General features: G+C 34.6%; 1 protein-coding gene across 2 annotated transcripts in view; it reads right to left on the bottom strand.

Moving 5' to 3' along the window:
* The window catches only part of LOC143253415 (amyloid protein-binding protein 2-like), a 34,243-nt gene extending 22,455 nt beyond the window's left edge, over positions 1-11,788 (bottom strand). Inside the window, exons 1-3 of one of the 2 annotated variants that reach the window (XM_076507271.1) lie at positions 11,376-11,788; positions 2,633-2,801; positions 631-687 (exon numbers count right to left, since the gene is read on the bottom strand). In XM_076507271.1, coding sequence (XP_076363386.1) covers positions 631-687; positions 2,633-2,801; positions 11,376-11,533 — 384 coding nt within the window. In that variant the 5' untranslated portion in view covers positions 11,534-11,788. The remainder of the gene's footprint in view (positions 1-630; positions 688-2,632; positions 2,802-11,375) is intronic. The other variant, XM_076507270.1, reaches the window with a different exon arrangement.
* Between the last annotated feature and the right edge of the window lie 6,824 nt (positions 11,789-18,612).

Raw genomic sequence — 18,612 nt, 5'->3', positions numbered from 1 at the left:
GAATGTTTCTAACAACCAAACTCAAATCTTTATTATATTACTTTTCAATGATTCATGTTTATTGGATAATACAAAGTAACAAATAAAATTAATAAGTTTTATTTACATATGTGAATTGTTAATAATGTTTATCACACGGTTGGCTAAAACGTCCAAGTCCTGATAACATGGAGTTAACACTTCAACTCTAGTTAATATCATATAGTATGAACATTTTGCATAAAACATTTTGAATAGCCTCTCACAAAAATTTGTGAATCTATGTGCATTGGGTGGTTGGCAGTTCTGTACAAACCACAAAAAATGGGATAATTAAACTCAAAACTTACTTATAAAACTTCAATAAAAAGTCATATCTTAATTAAATGATTACATGAAATATTCCATAAACTACTACAGCATTTTGAATACAGAAATAAAAAATGATAGGAACCGATAATTGAAGATATTTTGTTTAAAGTCATTACGTAATTACAAGAAAAATTCCGGATATGAATAAAATAAGTATATAGAAATATCCTTTATCTATATGATGCAAGGAAATGCTGTTTACCTACAATAAAGAAAGCAAGTAACATACTTCCCTAAATGTTTATAATTAAAATAACAATAAATATATAAAAAACATACCTTTGGAGATAAACCTGAATGCAGTTCTTCTATAGCCTGAAGACTCCACTTGTAAGCCTGTAAAGTTAAATGTTACTGTTATTAAGCAAATCATTTGTTATAGCTTTGTACTTTTTTTTCATTACACCTGGTGTGTGTGTATATATATGAAGAGGAAATGATAATAAATAATGCTTATGTTCAAGTATTTAAAAAATCTAAGCTACTAAAGTACACTAGTTTTTCCTACAGTCTTTTAAAAGAATAATTTCCTCCTCTGTTACTTTATGATTATCCTTCATACAATGTTGAAAGTGCTGGTTTTCATCTGACCCTGAAGCTAAGCAATGTTTGACCTGGTTAGTACTTAGGAGGGTAACCATCTGGAAATACCAAATACAACATCACTAACTGGATGAAGATAAACCACTGTTTCTGAATGGGAACAGTTCTTATTCATGTTCCTTTGGAACCTGAGAGATTTAAAATCCAAGCTACTGCCACAATTACGTTCAGGATCCATTATTTTCACAACCTCCACATAAAGAAAGTTATAACAATTCAACATTCAGTCTCATATAATGGTTTATTTATTGAAATGTTCAATGACAATCTGGGTACATAGGTGTTGGTGGATAACTTCGATACATCATGTATATGCTAGTGACCAGTTCAGTTCCATGCTTCCTCTCTGTACAGACTTTTTGTGAATGTTACTGCACTAAGCAGTATTTTTTCTCACTGCTCTTATTTATACAAAAGTACTCTTTCAAACTAAGTAGTACATCAACCTGAATGAGAGCTCACACTGAAGAAAACTTTGGAGCTGTGATACTTAATTTGTGTCAGACACTGGTGTAGGGTAAACAATTGAGACAGGTGGAAAAAGATTAGTAGAAAATGGGGTACAAGATGGTCGTACGTGTTACTTTGACAGTATGTACGTACAATTACTTAATATTTCATACTTTAGAAGTTACAGTAATAATTCTGCATATTTTCTTATTTCAGGCTAGCTTAAAACTGAAGATGAGGGATATATATATTTATAAGAAAATAACATGCATATAGTCTCCATGGAAGCTTAGTATATAATTATTCACTTCCTAAATAACACTTTTCTTTCAGGAACTAAAATTCAATTTATAAATAATAATATTCAGATAATTTTTATGTGACAGAGCTGCAACAACATATTAGAATGTTATTGTATAAAGAGCCAGATGAAATGCAAAGCACAACACTTTTATATAAGGAGATACAATTATACCTGTCAAAGAAGCTAACAACATTTTCAAACATGTCTGACATCAAATAAATTCTTTTAAGTTTTACCATCAAAATATATTTCCTAATTGTATTTAAACTTATGTTTTCAGCTTTAGTTTGAAAGTATTTGAAATAAAAACCCATCTTCAATGATTATTGAATAAAAAAAAGTTTGGTAATCTAATATTAAATTATTAGAACAATTAGGAATTACTTAATTTTTCTTTTTAATACCTGTTTTAGTAGCATCTTTATAAATTATATGAATAGAAAATTTTCTTTTCTTTAAACTAACAACTAAATGTTTATAGATTTATAAAACTGTTTTCATTGTTAAACTTCGTGCCAATCCAGAATACTGTAAATTTTGCTCTTTCATCATATGAGTAAAATGAAAGAAGAAAAAGATATATCTACCACAACTGTCAAAATCTTGCTGTGTCTTCTTTTGATTTTTCATGTAACACTTAAAAATAGTTTTAAATCTTAAATATTGTGCAAAACTTATCAAAAACTAGAGAAAACCTTTGATAGATTGTTGAGGCAGAGTATTCATGATAGAACTAAGTCAACTGGATGGCAGCTGACTTTCAAAACATTGTCCTCTACACGTGTTCCTACAATGGTCAGTTGTGGTCCATTCAGCTTAGTTTCATAAGAGAAAACCAGTTCCTCTAAAATACTACAAAAAAAAACACATACACTTTTTTTTTAAGTTAAGATTTCCATACCATACATTTGTGTTTTTACTTACTTCGCTATAATCACTGCGACAAAAGAAAAGATCAGAAAACTCTGCATATATCCCTGCAAGGTTAACTGGATGATCACTAGCTTTTAGTATAGAAATATATTTCTGGGCCTCGACACAGGTCTCTTGAGCCTCTTTAAATTTGCAGTATGCATTACGAACATGAAGTAGTCTACAAACATGAAAAACTAAAATAAACTTTGGTTAGATCACTCCCCATCCTTCTCAGATTACACATTTTAAATAATTAAAATTTAAACAAACAATTTCATTATGCACTTCGTTCTTTTAAAAAAAAACAAAAAAAACAACTTTAATTTATTGCAATAATTAAAGTATTTAATTATCAGATTTTTTTACATTTATATCTGTATATCCAATAACATACATGCATTGAAAAACCATTCTTTCTGAACAACATTACTGAGCTGTAAAAACTCAGAATATAAGTCAATCATTCAATACAGACAACATGCAGATGACATGACAATATTCTTTGCTAAGTGTATAGATGTACATAACTGAGGTTTGGATCCTTCAACAACCAGATTAATATAAAACTTAAAACCTTTATGCTGGAGATATATAAACTAGACTCTATTGATAGTATTTTATTTTTCTAACTATAGCTAACAGCAGAACTAAAAGGACTAAATACTCACTATAGTTTCTAAATAATATAACAATAGCAACAAGTTTAAATCTTTAAGAACAAATAAAATCAGTTTAAATCCATTTTGTCAGTCATAAAGCATCAAAATAACCTGCCTTTAACCAATTTACTGAAACATTAAAATATTGAGAAACACCAACAGTTAGCATTGGTCAAAACTGTCAAATCCTTAAAACACTGGGCTCACACTAATTTGATGGTTAGACCTGACCAGTTCAGAGAGAACTTCAAAGCACTAGGAGATACTACCAGTTTGATACAGTCAACACATTCAACCCCTAAAACACTGAAAACTCACTGGTTTGATGGTCAGACTTGACCAATAAAATTAAAGTCTTAAAAAGTAACAAAAGAAATGAATGGTCAGCTTCAACTAATGCTGTTAAATATTTTAATGTTGACAGAGCAAATGCACTGAAACAATCAAGCTTTGACAGCCAAACGTAACTACCGTTAATAGTTTTACATACTTGAGACAGCTTCACTTAACTCTATTCATATAATGTTAATATATCTCTTCTTGACCAACCAAAAGTTTTAAATGTAAAAGAACACAAAAATGTTACATATTTCAGTCATTCTAAATAAAAGAAAACTAAAACAAAAACCTTAATAAGTGACCAATTGTAAACATCAGACTTGGTAATCAAGTTGTTGTTTGTTTTGAATTTTGTGCAAAATTACATGAGGGCTGTCTGTGCTAACCGTCCCTAATTTAGCAGTGTAAGACTAGAGGGAAGGCAGCTAGTCATCACCACCCACTGCCAACTCTTAAGCTACTCTTTCACCAATGAATAGTGGGATTGACCATCACATTATAACACCCCTCAGCTGAAAGGGTGAGCATGTATGGTGTGACATGGATTTAGTCATTTAGTAATTTGTGTTTGTTGATTGGTTTAGCGTTTTATGGCACAAAGCAGCTAGGCTATCTGCGCCAAACATCCGGTAAAAAAGTTAAAAGTAAATTCAGTAAAATTCATAAAAGGAAATTAAGGTAAAACAAAACAAAGTTAAAAAAAATAGCATAAAACCAATGTTAAAATCTAGTCTACAATGTCAAGAGAAAAACTACAGTGATTCAAGTTGTAAAGGACTTTCTGTAGCGTGACTGTAATAATCATAACTCGCCAGGAAGACTAACATGTAAGTAAAAGCCACCATCAGTCACCTGAAGTTGGCCTTTCCAGTCCTTGTTTCGAGTTACTTAATGTTACAGTCCAGTTCTAATTTCAAACTGAACTAGATGAACTGTGATTTTTAAAAGGGAGCCACATTAAAAAAAGTGTAAAGTATAAATTAAAAACTTAAATGGCATTAAAACGTTTAAGGGCCTTTAAAAAACTAAAAACGTTACCAAGGTGGACAGTGTCACCATCACCAATAACAGTCTAACATTATGGACAAACCTTGGGACAGTTCCAGATATACGATGAGAATAAGAATACGATGAGTTAAAAAAACTGTGACCAATGCATAGTCTAGTTAGAACAACTTCCTCTTTCTGTTCCTTACAGAAGCAAGACGGCCAAAGTCCAATATACGGTTTTACTTAGAAAAGCTTGTTTTCATGTTGCTCACTCCACGTCGACCACCAGCTGGCATGGAGCTGAGCCTTGAATACAGGACCACAGTTCATGTATGCCAGGCTTCCACTAGCCATTAGCCACATCACCATTGGCGAAAAGAAACAGCCTGTGGCTAAAAAATCTAGTGTCGGTTTCACCACAGTGGCGAAAGATAATTTTTTAGTCTTGGATGGTTTTCCTTTATTTATTCTGCTCAAGTTTTGGTCTTAACAGCTTTCATGGTTTTTATCGCCATCCATGCCATTAATGATAACAAATGACCAGAGGCACCCCCCAGCGAGTTAAAGAAACAAGAAACCTCTTTAAAAACTACCACTGACTGTAATCTATATTTTCTTTATATATGTATTTTTATGATTTCAGGGATATGACAACTAACAAATTAAATTTAAAAAAAAATTATTATTCAGCTGTTCTAACGATTTCTTTTATTTTCATTTCTTATGCTACATGTTTGATTCTGCCCATGGTACACAAACAGTAATCAGAGAAAACCTGACTTTTGTCAAACCAACATATGGTCTGTATCAAAGTGGAAATCCCAAGTTTTGTTTGACATGTGTTTGAATTGAGATCATGACAACTCTTAGATCAGATAAAAAAAGATGTCTAAACAGTTAGATATATAAAGTTTTTTCAAAAGAAGGTCGAAGCAACAACATCAACTGATGGTGGGAAATCACTTCCAAAAGAAAAGACAGCTCTGAAGAAACTGAAGCTTGCAGCAGTGATCAGACTGTCGGTGTGAAGAAAAATATACTCACGATTTCAAAGAGTTGTTAAAGAAACTTGGTTTTCACAGTTTCCTTGGCTGGAACATGTTTCCCAACAAAATACATTCATTGCAAATTATTTAGGGACAACAAGAAGACAAATATTTAAATATTTATGCTCCACTGGGAATATTGCTACTAAGCCTTAAAAAGACGACTTGGTGAAGCATGCATGGTCAGAAGATCATCGTAGTGCAGTAGAATCACAAGTTTTGAAGAAGGACATGTCAACTGCTGCTGTGAATGTGTATGTGGGGTGTAAAGGTGGCATTCAGGCACAGATGGCCACATTACTTGTACAAACAAAGGAAGCCATCCCAACTGTGACGTTTCATTCCCTCCTTTCACTACAAGTATTCAATATAAGAATATTCTTCATTCTAGTATTAATAAGATACTTTCTGTTTTCTATAGTATTTTCTCAAAACAAAAGGCAATTTGACAATTTTCTAAAAGTGAAACATTTTGAAAATATCTATCAAAAAGTAAGTAGCTAGCCAACTCTTCCAAATATCTTTATTACTTTAATTGGTGGTCTTATTTCAAAACACAAGTTCTTATATATTTTTAACAGGGAGTGACCTCTCTAAAGAAGCTACAGACTCAGTCAGAAAATGGAAAAAAAAGCTTCATATACACCCACAGCCAGTCTCTGGATGATATGTACAGTGCCCTAAATCATGTAGTTCAGAATGAAATGCAGAAAGACTTTTGGGCATCACCTTTCCAATTTTTTGCTCTTGAAGCAGACGAAGCAGCTGATGCAGGAAACACCTCTATACTGATAATGTATATCAGGTATCTTTCATCATTAGGTGAGGTTACAAGTCGATTCCTTGCTGTGTGTAAGCTGACCAACACTGGGGCTGATTCTATCTACAACACAATGCGCTCAGTCATGGCAGATCGAGGATTGTTTGATGTTGACTTGGTTGGACTTGCAACTGATGGTGCAAATTGTGGGAATAAAAACAAGTGTTGTTACAAAATTTAAGGAGGAATGGCCCTGAATAATAACAAGTCACTGTTTGGTACACAGTTTACAGTTGGCAGCTGAAAAGGCAGCAAACCAAGTGCCATACTTTGTGAAGTACATTTGTGAAGTTTTGAACCAGTTTGCAAAAAGCCTGAAATATTCTCCCAAGTTGTATTGTGTTGGGTTCTGGAAGAGAGCAAAGCATTGCATGGAGAGAAAAGCAACAAAATCAAGCAAGTGTTCTTCACATGATGGCACTATTTTAATGATTCCATCCAAGCACTAGTCAACTGCATTGCATCTGTGACAAGCTGTCTGCAGGTCGTTGCAATGGAACGTGGTACTTCAGGCCAAGCCTTGCTACATGGTCTAGTCCAGCAAATGTCATGTTACAGCTTTGTCATGATGACACATTTATTGGCTGACGCTGTTGGCATTCTTGGACTTTTGTCAAGATCTCTACAGAGAGCTGATTTATCTTATGATCAGGCTAAAGCAATTATTGATGGGTCAATTCTGTCAATTCAGTTGCTGGTACACATCCCTGGTCCTTACACACAGACTACACTGAAAAAACTCCCACAAACTTCTGATGTCAGTGGTTACACTTATTACAGAGGCCATGACATCAAAAATATTGATAAACAACATGAAAAGTACAGATTAGCTGCTGAGTCATTTGTGGTCACAAGACTAGAAGTAGCATTCCCAGTCACCAACATCATGTCATTTTTTTCAATATTTAGCCCATGTCACAGCAGAGTAGTATCTGATGAGGATGATCTGAAGAAACTCATCCACCACTTCTCTCCTTTCATCAATGAGGATGAATGAGGCACTGACTGAATGGCTGCTACTAAGGAACATAATGCTCACAAAAACAGAAACATAAAGAGCTTCTACAAGGAATGCATCCACCAAACCCATCAAACTTTTCCAAACCTGTCTCAACTTGCAGCAATTGGATTAATAATTCCAGTTACGTTTGTTGAATGTGAGCGGGAACTTAGCAGGTACAACAGCATCAAAACAGATGCCAGGAGCATTCTGTCTGTGGCCAAGACAGAAATATTACTGAACTTATCCATGGAGTCCAAACCTTTAGATCATTTTAACTTCAACTCTGCATTCAGATACTGAGTCACTCACAAAGATTGATGTGGATACCATTCCCTGTTGAAGAAATGTGCTTCAAAACCTCAGGTGTCAACTTCTACCACATCTCCTGTTGAGAATGATTTGGCTGAAGAGCTACCACTGGGTTTATCTACTTACCAGTCATGCTACCGTATTGTACTTTTAAGTCATTTTTTTGTTTCTGTGTTATTTTGAGAAATGTATCTCTTTATTTTCCTCTTTATCATGTTTATTTTGTTTGGGAAGATTGCTGGGGAATAAAAAATAGTACGAAACTTAATGTCTTGTAGATTTTCACATAATTACAACTATTTTTTACTGGATGGAATCAATGCATATTAAAGGTCACGCACCAAACAGTTTTGGCAACCTAAAATTGTGGCTAAACAACTGTCACTGTCATTAAAAGAAAATTACTTTGTTTAGCCACAGTGGTTAAGAGTTATTTTTCCAGTGGAAGTCCAGGTATGGGACAGGCACAGTGGTGATAGTGCCAGAGCAGATACAATTAGCTGCAGTGTTGGCGAACTTGTTCCCGCAAATACCAACATGGCCTGGGATCCAGAAAAACTGGATAGAAAAAGATGATAAAGAGAAATGGGCCAGTTGGTTTTGAATATCGGTGAGAACAGGGTGTGAACCGACTTGAAGCGATTCCAGGGCCAGTAGAGAACTAAGCGAGTCAGTATAAATTGTGCAGTTTGAGTACTGCTTAGCTTCTATGTGATCCAGGGCAAAAGAAATGGCACACAGTTCAGCAGTGAACACAGAAGCTGTAGAGAGGATTCTGTGCACAACCACCAAACCACAACAAACCATGGCAGAGCCCACACAGTCACCTGATTTCGAACCATCTGTATAAATATGAGTGGAAGGATGGTTCGAAAGATGTTCAGCAAATAGCAGCCAGTATTTCCAATCAGGAGTGTCTACTTTTCTCAGATGACTTAAAGGTAGGTCACAATTGGGGACTGTAAGAAACCCATGGTGGGATGGGTTGACAAGTGGATACAGCAATCTGATCTGAGGACAGACTCAATATATCCAACTGCACCTGGATAAGAAGGCCAAAAGGAGCAATGGCAGACTGTCTGGTCTGAAAAAGCATGACCCATTGAGGAAGGAAAACAACCCCAGGTGGGATGCTTTGGTGAGGAATGAAGTTTCAAAACATATAGTAAAGACAGTTGCAAACAGCAGAGGTGCAATGAAGGTTCAATACTCTATGTATAAGCCCTGATGATGAACAAGATCTAGCATCTCTAAGGCCGAAGGTCTGGCAAAACCGCAGACCAGTGATCCATAGTCTACTTTCGATTGAATAAGAGCACAATATATCTTTAGCATAGAATGTCACTCTGCTCCCCAAGTGGTGGAAGAAACGACACGGAGGATGTTCAGTGCTCTTGTACATTTGACCCATAGCTGATTAATGTGTGGTATGAAGGTCAGCTTACGGTCAAAGATAAACCCCAAGAACTTAGTCTTAGAAACCACAGGTAGCACAACTTCACCGATGTGAAGTTCAGGAACAGGGTGAATACCCCGTTGGCAGCAAAAGTGCATGTAAATGGTTTTAGAGAGAGAAAAGGTAAAGCCGTTTGCTGTTGTCTACTTCAGTAAACAATTGAGGGTAGTCTGTAGCTGCCGCTCAATATACCTCATGTTCGACGACTGACATGAGATGTGAAAGTCATCAATATAGACCCCATTTGCAACAGTGAGAGGGAGTTGTTCAGTGATGGCATTACTTTTTATAATGAAAAGTGTGACACTCAGAACATGGCCCTGAAAGACCCCAAGTTCCTGTAGAAAAGAATAGGAAAGTATCAAAACCACACGAACTCAGAATCTCCTGTCCATTAAAAATGGGCAAATGGCCACGAAACCCATACATGTTGAGGTCTCACAAAATGCTATACCTCCATGTCATATCATAAGCCTTCTCAATGTCAAAGAATATTTATACAAGATGTTATCATTTGAGAAAGGCTTATCTGATTGACATTCCAAGTCAAATCAGGTGGTCCACAATGGAGCTCTGTTATCGGAACTCAAACTGGGTGGGTGAGAGGAGGTTGTTTGATTCAAGAAACCAAACAAGACGAGCATTAATCTTCTTCTCTTAGGTCTTACAGATACAGCTTGTCAAAGCAATTGGACAGTAGTTTGAAGGAATTTTGGGATCCTTCCAAGGTTTAGAGAAAGGTAGGACAATAGCCTTGTGCCAGGCATCAGGAAAAATATTCTCCTGCCAGATCTGGTTAAAAACAATCAGAAGGATAGGCAGGGAAGCAGGAGATAGATAGTGCAGCATCTCATAGTGTATATCATCAGGTCCAACTGATGTACTGCTACACCAATGAAGGGCCAGTTTGAGTTCCACCAGTGTAAAGGAAGGATTATAGTCATAAAGAAAATCAGCTTGAAAGAGGGAGGCACAGAATGGTAACAGGTTCAGAACAGAGGGTAGAATAAATATGAAATTGTTTAAGGGTAAAAGCACATAGTTGAAATTTGTAACATATAAAACCAAAATACATATTTTAATTATATTAAAAACTCATTTTACTAGATAATTACCTATATGGTCAAACCACTTCTAGCAGAAAGGCACAATATGGGCATTTTATGATTTTGTCTCATATCTGGACCTCAGGTAAAGTGCAATAATAAACATGAATTAAATTTATTCTGTCCAATCACCAATTGATATAGTTTTGAAATAAAATTCTATTTAGTGTCTCTGATAAATAGCAAGGTGGTAGTGTCACCTGGACATTAGGTATCTACATATTTAATCAAGTTACCACCACTTGAAAACCCTCTATTGTAAGTTGGTAAAGACATGAGTGAAAAACAGTGCTGTGCCATAAACTTCAGTTGACCATAACTTTGTAAGTATTTAGAATGTCTTAATGAAATTATGAATGCAATCATCATTTACATACATGTATATCTGGAAATTAAGAGTCACAGACATCAGAGATGATCACCCAGAGATTTTTGGATAACTTAGTATTGAGTGACTCTAAAGCTTTGCAGCGTACAAGAGAAATAAACATTTATATAAGTGTATTACACTAACAACACATTTAATAGCATTAAATAATTACTACAAAAACAAGTTCTCAAGTAAGTAAAAGATATTTGCATAAATAAAATATTCACATATAAGGAACTTAAACTATCTGTTTCAAAGACCACAATTAAGACTATTTACTATTAATTTTAATTATTACTGTAGGGTTTTAGCAGCTCTTAAACATTCTACAGCTAATATGGCATACACACATGCATGTATTAAACATAACAATAGAAGCAGAGTAAAATACACAATTTTTCAAAACTTTAACGCTGCTGAAATTTTGTTTTACTGAAACTCACAGTATATTTGTTCCACATATAGTCTGGTCACATCTATTTTCTTGAGAAGTCTCAATGTGTATCAATCTCCAATATATAAATAATAACCTATTTGTAAAATCTCCATTTTAATTGGTAAATGTTCCTAAATGATTTGTATGAACACTACAAACACAGTCATAAAAAATACCACTATGAAATGTTGATATAAAACTAATATACACATGCTTACTGCTTGCCTTTCATTGTGAGAAGTCCTTCAAATATTTCAAGATGATAGAATTCAAATCCCAGCTGGCAAAGTAGACCTTGAGAATATAACCGCTCAAAACGGAAAAAAAATTTTGATAATAAAACTACTTTCTTAATTCCTAAGATCTTTAAAAACATTCATCCCAAAATGATAACAGAAATTTATCTAAAAATCAATCTTCAATTCAATGGAGGCTTAAAAGTGAATTTTACAGACAAAAGAAAACTTTGCACTCAAAAGAACTACTCATTCTGCTTAATTTTGCAGATTCACATTTTTTATAAAAAATATATACTAATAAATAAAACATAGAACTTGGTGCAGAAAGAGCCCTTTCCGAGCGGCAATACGAACGTTTTAGTTTTTACGTTTGCCGCTAGGAAAAGTACTGTGACATAATAGTTGCCAAACAAACCGCCAACGCCATGTAAATGTAAATGTAAATAAATAAATTTACATGTGAATGTAAATAAACATGGCCAGTGCATACGGAGAAACAGAGGCGGAGTCTGTTTTGACTTTGCGTTCTGAACAGTGTCGAGTAGCGCCATATCAATTCGAACCTACTCTGAACGAACCTACAACAGTTACTTTTGACACAGATCTGACAAGTTCTAGTGATTAGGACAGTTCCACGAGCGGAACTTAGTTGCTGGGAGGGTGTCTTGACTGTGTCCCTTTGTGGCTGAGAAAATAACCTGACTGTTAAAGTCTTGCTGCCTGACTGAGCTGCACGTTTAGATCCTTTTGAATCTAGTTTTCCTTTTCACAGTGAAAATACTTCTTCAATGGCTTCCACATGTCCAATATTCTGTTGAGGCAAACCTCAAGCGATAGCCAGCTTGTGTTAACAAGTTGTAGAATTCTTCTCGTTTCTTTGTCATACAATCCTTGAAACTCTTTGAAATGCTGTTTTCTGCTAGCACTTTTGTCCAGAAAATAGTAGATATCTATCAATATATCAGAAACTGAGCAGGGCAATTCTCAGGAAGCTTTCTGGGCAGAAATATTCATGAGGTGACAGACACAACCCATGAAGTAAATGCTAGGCTGTCGTCTTGAGATGTGCCCCACCACATCTTTACCTATACCAGACATAACTGAGCATTGTCTGAAGAAAAACTAAGACAGTTTTCCCATGGAATTTTCCTCTTTGTCAGTTCGTGGTTCAAAAGCTTGAAAATATTCTCTCCCGTTGAAACTTCCTTCTATTCCACCATTGCAAAAGAGAACAAACAATTTTTCCAAGCAAAGGGTCAAGATATCGTACAACCACTGAATACAGTTTTGAGTCATCCATGTCTGTGGATCCATCTGTGGCTAAACTGTAAACACTGCTAGTAAGTATGCTTGAAATCATTTTGTCATCTTCACAACCCAACACTTGTACAATGGCTGAAGTTTTGGTTCTAGCACAGCCATATGATTTTGCTACATCAGAGTCTGGGAACATTTTTCTGAATAGATGTCCTGCATAATCGGCTACAGCTAGAGGTAAATTATGAGCAATGACGAATTGTGTGAACATCACTTCTGCATTTATGGTTTCATATTCTGAATTCTTAATAATAAATTTCATTACCTGCATCACTTTTGTCTTCTCCTCAGCCTTTTGTTGGTGAGATGCCGATTTTGTGTGTCTAAAACAATCGTTTATCCCGCCATGCACCACAGAAAAATCGATGTGATAAACTGTACAAAACGCATGACTGTCACTGACTTTTGATGCAATGACCGGATATTTTGCACTATACTCTTTCCTAAATTTTTGATTTACAGTTTTAGTCCTTTTAGATTTGCCAGAAACAAGACATTCTGATGAACGAGGCCTCTTTTTTCCATCTTGTGGACCATCGCATTGGTGTTTCTATGCCGCTTAGAAAACGAGAAATACCCATCTATGCAAGCGCTGATTGGCTGACAAGCACTGATGACGTAACTATGGATTCCCCCACGTACCCAGTATGGAGAAGCACCGCACTCAAAGTATTGGTAGACGTCGGAGATACAAATATTTTTTTATTATATCAAGCACAAACATGATTATCGCAAGTAGCCATTTGGACTATGTCTTTTATTTATTATGAAAATTTATTTGTATCTCACTAGAAATTTTCTTTTCACCCATTTCAAGCCCTGGGGGAACAATTTATCACTTTATTGTATAGACCTATATAATATATAATAATTTGGGAGTTGCAACAAGTCGTAATATTTGTCTGTATGAGCGTATAGTCATAATGTATACACCAAAATCGTAATGATTACGCTCAAATCGTAATGGTTGGCATCTCTGCTGCACACATACCTTTACGTTTGTTCTTTTCATGATGGCAAGGGATGGCTTCAGAGGGGTGGAACCTGTACGCTGCAGGCTGAGATCATTCCTCAACTCTAGACGAGGAAAGATGGTGGGAACGATCCTGTCTACTGCCGATGGTTTTTTCAGTCTAAACCTGCCTGGCTTGAAACCCACGGAAGCCAAAACAGTAGGATCCGACACAAAAAATGAGCGTTCAAAGTGATCTTGACAAAGCTTTGCATGGTGTAAAGGAGTCCAGTTCTTCCTATTGACCATCCCCATCCACTGCCGCCACCTTGCCGGTTCCTTCTCCTTGCACGGAAACGAAAAGAAGCTTTTGCCCGATGTCGAACAGTTTTAACAACCATAAGCAACGCAATAAACCATGTTATCATAAAACAAACATAAAGTAGCAATATCAAGACAAAGTATGTAATCAGAAAAAAGCACCGATAGATTTACATAAAACACCAGCGCTGAAAGAAACAAAATGGTCGGCGCCCAAAGAAATGTGTTTGGCAACTATTACGTCATAGTTTTAAAACGTCATGGAAACAGCTGAACGACTGAGAGGAACTCGAGTTCGAGGATCCGCATATTTTGTTTCATTTTTTACTCAAAAACTAAAGTGTTTAAAAATAAGGCAACCACACAGGAATTATACCTAACCAAAGTACAGTTTCTAAAGCAATTATTAAATTTGTTGAAAATTGACCTTTAAGGTATTCGGCTCCTAATCTGAGGGTCGCGGGTTCAAATTCACGTCACACCAAACAGTCTCGCCCTTTTAGCCGTGGGGACGTTATAATGTGAGGATCAATCTTACTATTCGTTGGTAAACGAGTAATCCAAGAGTTAGCGGTAGGTTTGTGATGACTAGCTGCTTTTTCTCTTGTCTTACACTGCTAAATTAGGGATGGCTAGCGTAGATAGCCCTCGAGTAGCTTTGAACGAAATTCAAACCAACAAACAAAACAATCCAATTCTTTGAATCAGCAGTTATTTCTTTTAAGCATTCTTGAGTACTTGCTATTAGTAGCGGATCACAATACTAAAACTAGGATTTCGATACCTACACTTTTTGTTTAGTTTTGTGTTTAATAACAAAAAACAAAAGCCTTCTATTTCTACATATATTTTTCGTAAGACTTGTGTACTGGCTCGAGTTCCAGTGGAGGACATTTTTGTTGAAAAAAAAACCTGCCAATTCTGGTTTTTCTTAATTTGAATTTAATTTGTTTAGACCTGTTTATTGGCTAAAAAGAAGGCATTTTCCACGCTGTTTTAACGTTGGGGCTGCAAAAGATGACTTGAAGTGGTAAGGTGATTGAGATTCATCAGCATATCATGGTCTTAACAGCCAAACACAAGAATCATGGAAATCTTCTAATGACACACAGAAATATTTCAAGAACCATTTACAACCACCTAGATAGACGCTGAGCAGCAAGTTGAGTATAATATTATGCTTGCAACTACTTTCAAACTAATCCTACTGTTGACGACAGTGATGCTTTGATTATCTTTACTAAATCGCAGGTGAAATTGTTCGTATCTCAGTTGAAACCTGAAAGTTGGCAAATGCTTAATTAGTGACGCTGAGAATGTGGCTTTATTGATATATGCTGAATTTACTTCCAAAGGGTAGACCTTAGTACTAGCTAGTATGGAAACTTGATGATGTTGTATTTCATTTAAAGATTTATCAATTAAAAAATGAAACTTGTTACAAAGTTATCTCGAAAGGATAGATTCAAAACTATTATCTCTGGGAGTTTCCGGATTGAACTTACTTTTAATATTGAACAAATTGTAGTATAAAGACACCCCTTGGCTCCTGAGGGGCGTGTTAACAACATTTTAGGGTACTAATATGGTAACGCTAAAAAACATTATGGCATACGGGTGATTTTATTTCGTGGTTTTTGAATGATTCATACATTGAGGTCTAATTTTCTAGTAATATGTTGCAGATTGATGGTAAAAACAAAATAAATATTTCACCATATATAGCATTTTATACCCAAAATTGAGGTTCTCTTTTTAGCTTTAAGAATTATTCATCCTTAATCTGGCCTTTAAGTCTGAATGTAATATTTTGTTTCTTTATCTACCTTAAATCTTATAACTAAGTTTCATTACTAAAAGTCAATAATTTGTACTTTATTCGTAATTTAGCCATTGTCTACTACAGAAAAAAATAAATGGAATTTCTCAATATTTGTGATACTTTAGTCAATATTTGTGACACTTTAGTCAATATTTGTGGAAATTGTTCTTTATCTTTTTTAATTAACTATAATTTTGTGCACCAGCAACACCAAACGTGGAGATCTCGTATACTTACTTCAATTTTATTACTCATCAGAATCTCTACCAACCTTACTTCAAATTGAAATTCTTTTAGGCAATAGTAGAGTAAACGAATCTATGAGTTCTTGGGCCTAGTCAAAATCATCAATCGAAAAGGTTTGACCTTCTGAATCCAAAACTGTAATTAGATTTCAAACTGGTCAAGAGATGGCGGAGTCATGAACTAAAAATTTTCTAAGACTTGCTATGACACAGATAACATTACTGCTTTCACAGCCGTTTATACATCAGAAATGTTTGTAAATAAACTGCTTTGTAGGCTCGTAGTAAATCGTGTAATTCTAGAAACTTGTAAGTAGAAACAAAGGAAAATATGCTATATCCAGTGCCGACGAGGCCTTTAGGTCAGCTGAGAAACGACAGATTCTCAGTAATAATAGTGGCGTAGGCGCTATATATACATATATATATCATTAGTTTTTTTTTAGCCACTTCTGTCATTAGTATTAGTATCAATTTTGATTTTTGTAATGTTGATGTTTGTAAGTCATTTACAAACAACATTTGAAGACACTAGTTGATAAGGTGACAATTTATTTTAAAATCAGTTATTTATTTATATTTATTACACTATGTAGCACAAATTTTGTTTCTGGATAGTATATGTTATTTCTTAATTGCTTATGTTGTAAAAACACAGAAAATGGCTATTATTCCCTTCAAATTTTGCTTTTGTGACTTGGATAATAAAATTTAGAAATTAACCTATTTTCTATATAAAAACGGGCAAATTTGTACATTTTATTTACATAAGATTGAATAAAACAACATAAGAATCAAGATTTACATGTATTTGTACTAAAGTTATACAAAAATGTTTAGAAGTGTGTAGTTTTCGAGATTTGTGACTGTAATGTAAATCACTTTCACGTATCAGCCCCCAAATATAGTCTCCCATCATGTTATCGTTATACGCTCCCAGGTCACAAAAGCAAAGTTTGAAGAGAAAAATAGGTCTGTCCCATTTATGTTAGGCATAAGCAATCAGGAAATAACACTTTCTGCTTAGAAACAAGAAAAAGTAAAAATTTTGTTACTAGTGTTATCATTATTTTAGTCTTGTTTCCGGAGCAGGTCACCATTTGCCATATCCAATGTCGGCAAGGTCTTTCATTGAATACCATGGGTCATTAACCTCTTTGGTATAGTTGTATCGCGGCGTTATTTATGTCATCACTTTTCATGAACAACGACTGGTATGACGTCAACCAGATTAAGCAAATTAATAGCAATTATCATAAGTTTCAGTTAAGTCATTTACCGATAAAACGTCTAAGATAAGTTAGAATTAATAAACTGATGCACTGTGAACTAAGCTTTCTATCGGACAGCAGAAGTTAAATGGAAAGATAGCTTACTTTTGTCACTTTCTTTCTATCATATATGTTTTCATCAGGTTATTTAATGCCGTTCATTCATGCCATTTATAGATTAAAAACGTTATAATGAATAAATATCTTTTTTGTTTTAGGTAAAATATAACTCACTAAAAATCCGACGGATGGCAACAGTGTATTTTGTGCCAGTATTTATGGAAGACAACTATATGCACTTAGTAAAGCACATTTGGAATTTTAGATGAAAAGAATATAACTAACAATTGGCATGATACACATAGTGTTACATTTTCTGTATGTAGCGAACGCAGGATGACATATTTTGGTAAAGTCTTGTTTTTGTCTTTTTCCTTTACTTGGTGTAATTTGTTATTTATTTATTTTACCTAATACTGAATGTTTTATACTTATTTCCATGACGATGGGCAATATTGAGAACAATAAAAAATTAATATATTTTGTAGAAATAAAAAAACAAGACTGCACACACATGTAAAAAATCGTTCTTTAAACTATAAAAATCAAGTAAGAGTTTTAACGCGATCTATGTTTTCCACTTACCTTTTCTAATAGGTTAAGAATTTCAATGTCACTTATGAGTTATAAATTTGTCTATCCATGCGCCATTTTACGAATAGTAATAACTATAGCAGCATTTTCATCTTTAAAACATTGTTGCTATATTTTTATTAGTTTTTTTAAAAAAGTAATATCAAGTAATGTAATAACTGAAACGTTTCGTAACGTTAAACGTTGGTACAGTGGTAGGTATATAGACTCCCCCCACTACCAATCGGGGGTCAATACCCGTAATGGACAAAGCTCAGCTTTTATAACTTTGTGCTTAATTCTGAACACACAAAATCTAGCAGTAAAGAAAAATAGTAGTTTTATTTAAAGCGCGCTAATTTTTACATAATCCTTTTAGGCCTAAGTTTTATACCGATACCAAATAAGCCATGTTACCGTGGGAATGATAAACATGTCTTCTTTGGATGATACTCGTACGAAGTTCTCGACAAATGAAAACAAATAAATTTCTCTGGAGAGTTTATAACATGATAACGATTTATAACTAAACTATAGTGCTTAGAGTTCTGTGACTAGTCGTGTATATACATATGTATTAGTTTTAGCTTGAATTGTGTTTGTAAGCGCATGCAAAACATAAATTTCAGTTACTGTTTCTGTAAAATAAAATAAA

This window comes from Tachypleus tridentatus, chromosome 6 (assembly GCF_004210375.1).
Source record: "Tachypleus tridentatus isolate NWPU-2018 chromosome 6, ASM421037v1, whole genome shotgun sequence".
Lineage (NCBI taxonomy): Eukaryota > Metazoa > Arthropoda > Merostomata > Xiphosura > Limulidae > Tachypleus > Tachypleus tridentatus.
This window is presented reverse-complemented; position numbering and strand designations above follow the sequence as displayed.